We start from the raw sequence: 1,582 nt of genomic DNA, 5'->3' as shown, positions 1-1,582 counted from the left end.
ATATCGTGGGGTGGTGTGTGTTAGTGCAACCAAAAGAACACGTACTCCAGTGGTGGGGTTGGACGGAGGGGGGGGGGGGGGCGGGGGGGGGGGGGAGAGAAGGGAGCGAGAGGGGAACGGGAGGCTGTCTCCTTACTCTCCACTACCCCTTCCCCACCCAGAGTTGGTCTCCTCCTCCCCCTCGTCCCCTCTCCCCACCCCTCTTTTGGTGCCTGGGCACTGGTCCGGGAGCCGCTGCTACTAGAGGAGCATTCCTGGGGAACAAGGAGGGAAGGAAGGAAGGAAGAGCAAGAAGGCGGCCAAACTGCGAATTTACCATCTCTAGCCGTTGGACTGGAAGATCAGTCCAGCTCAGAAGCTCCCAGAGTCAAAGCTGACCCAAGCGGGCAGTGGTTGCTAGGAGACGAGGGGAGGAAGTGACGCAAGCGGCATAAGCCGAGAGTGGCCGGCCCGAGCCGGGCGGTTTTCTCCTCTCCTCTCAGGCCTTAGGGAAATCCTTTGGTTGGGGACACTCAGGGAAGGCTGGAGAGCGGGTGCGGCGCGGGCTGGGGATGCGGCATTGCGGGCGGGCGGCAGGCGGGCAGGTCCGCTCTGACGGTTGCAGTTAAATATAGCGGTCTCCGGTTGCTAGGGGATGCGGGCGGAAGTGACGAGACGACAGGAAGCGGGGGCTGTGTTGCTGGGGCTTCTGTGAGCGGTGCTGGATGTACCTCTGTATAAGTCTTTTCTGGAGGCGTCCCCTGAGCCCCCGGAACAGTCCTCTGGCCTCGGGCCCAGGTGGCCTCGGAAGTAGGCCCCGAGAGAACAAGTTACAGAATCTATCAGGAGCCGGAGTTAGGGAGATAAAAGGGAGAAGGGGCTAGGCTGAAAAAACATGGCGTTATGCCCCTACTATGTGCCAGCCGTCGTGGGGAGCTCTAGGGATTCAATAAAAGACTAGACAGCCCCGGCACTCGAGGAGCTTACAGTCTAAAGGGGGAGACGAGTGTACAAACAGGCTGCTGACAGGGCAAATTGGAAATAATCAGCAGAGAGAGGAGACCAGCATCAACAGGGATCACACTTTAGGGACGTATTTCGAGAATGATGTGCAGGCAGTAGCCGTGAGACCCAGGACAAGTCAACCTCTCCCTAATGCACCGCCCCTAAGGGCCCCCATGCTCGTGGTGAGGATCAAGCGAGATCCACCCATTAAAGCCCTATCTAAATGCCATTATAAATGCATTAGATAAATTACGTGGGATTGTGAAGGAAATCAATTACAGTGAAATATACTCCACTAAGTTTATTTGTAGTGGAAGTGGTGGGGAGTGTGAGCTTTCTTATTTTGTGCATACAGGTTATGTGTGGCCACATGGGTCTGTCTGTAGCACCCAGATCCCCTTCAGATCATTAACAAAACCTTTTAATGGTAATTTTGGAACACTGGTTTATGTTGGATTTAAAGCGGGAGCTTGGAGGTAAAAATGATCAGAAGTAATTGAAAAGGAAACTCCATCCTTGCAGAGACTTTAAAATTTTTTTTAAAAAGTCAATAAATGTTTAGTTTTTTAATATTTTATTGAAACTTCATTTTTTATAT

General features: G+C 52.9%; 1 protein-coding gene across 1 annotated transcript in view; it reads right to left on the bottom strand.

The window, feature by feature from the left end:
- DYNLRB2 (dynein light chain roadblock-type 2) overlaps nucleotides 1-575 on the bottom strand; it is a 27,896-nt gene extending 27,321 nt beyond the window's left edge. The window contains exon 1 of the mRNA XM_069085875.1: nucleotides 317-575. Coding sequence (XP_068941976.1) covers nucleotides 317-319 — 3 coding nt within the window. The 5' untranslated portion in view covers nucleotides 320-575. The remainder of the gene's footprint in view (nucleotides 1-316) is intronic.
- Nucleotides 576-1,582: the final 1,007 nt, after the last annotated feature.

Source organism: Petaurus breviceps, unplaced genomic scaffold (assembly GCF_028583685.1).
Source record: "Petaurus breviceps papuanus isolate PSGF00001 unplaced genomic scaffold, PetGlider_PUasm1.0 176, whole genome shotgun sequence".
Taxonomy (NCBI): Eukaryota; Metazoa; Chordata; class Mammalia; order Diprotodontia; family Petauridae; genus Petaurus; species Petaurus breviceps.
The sequence above is the reverse complement of the archived record's forward strand: the minus strand, read 5'-3'. Positions and strand labels throughout refer to the sequence as shown.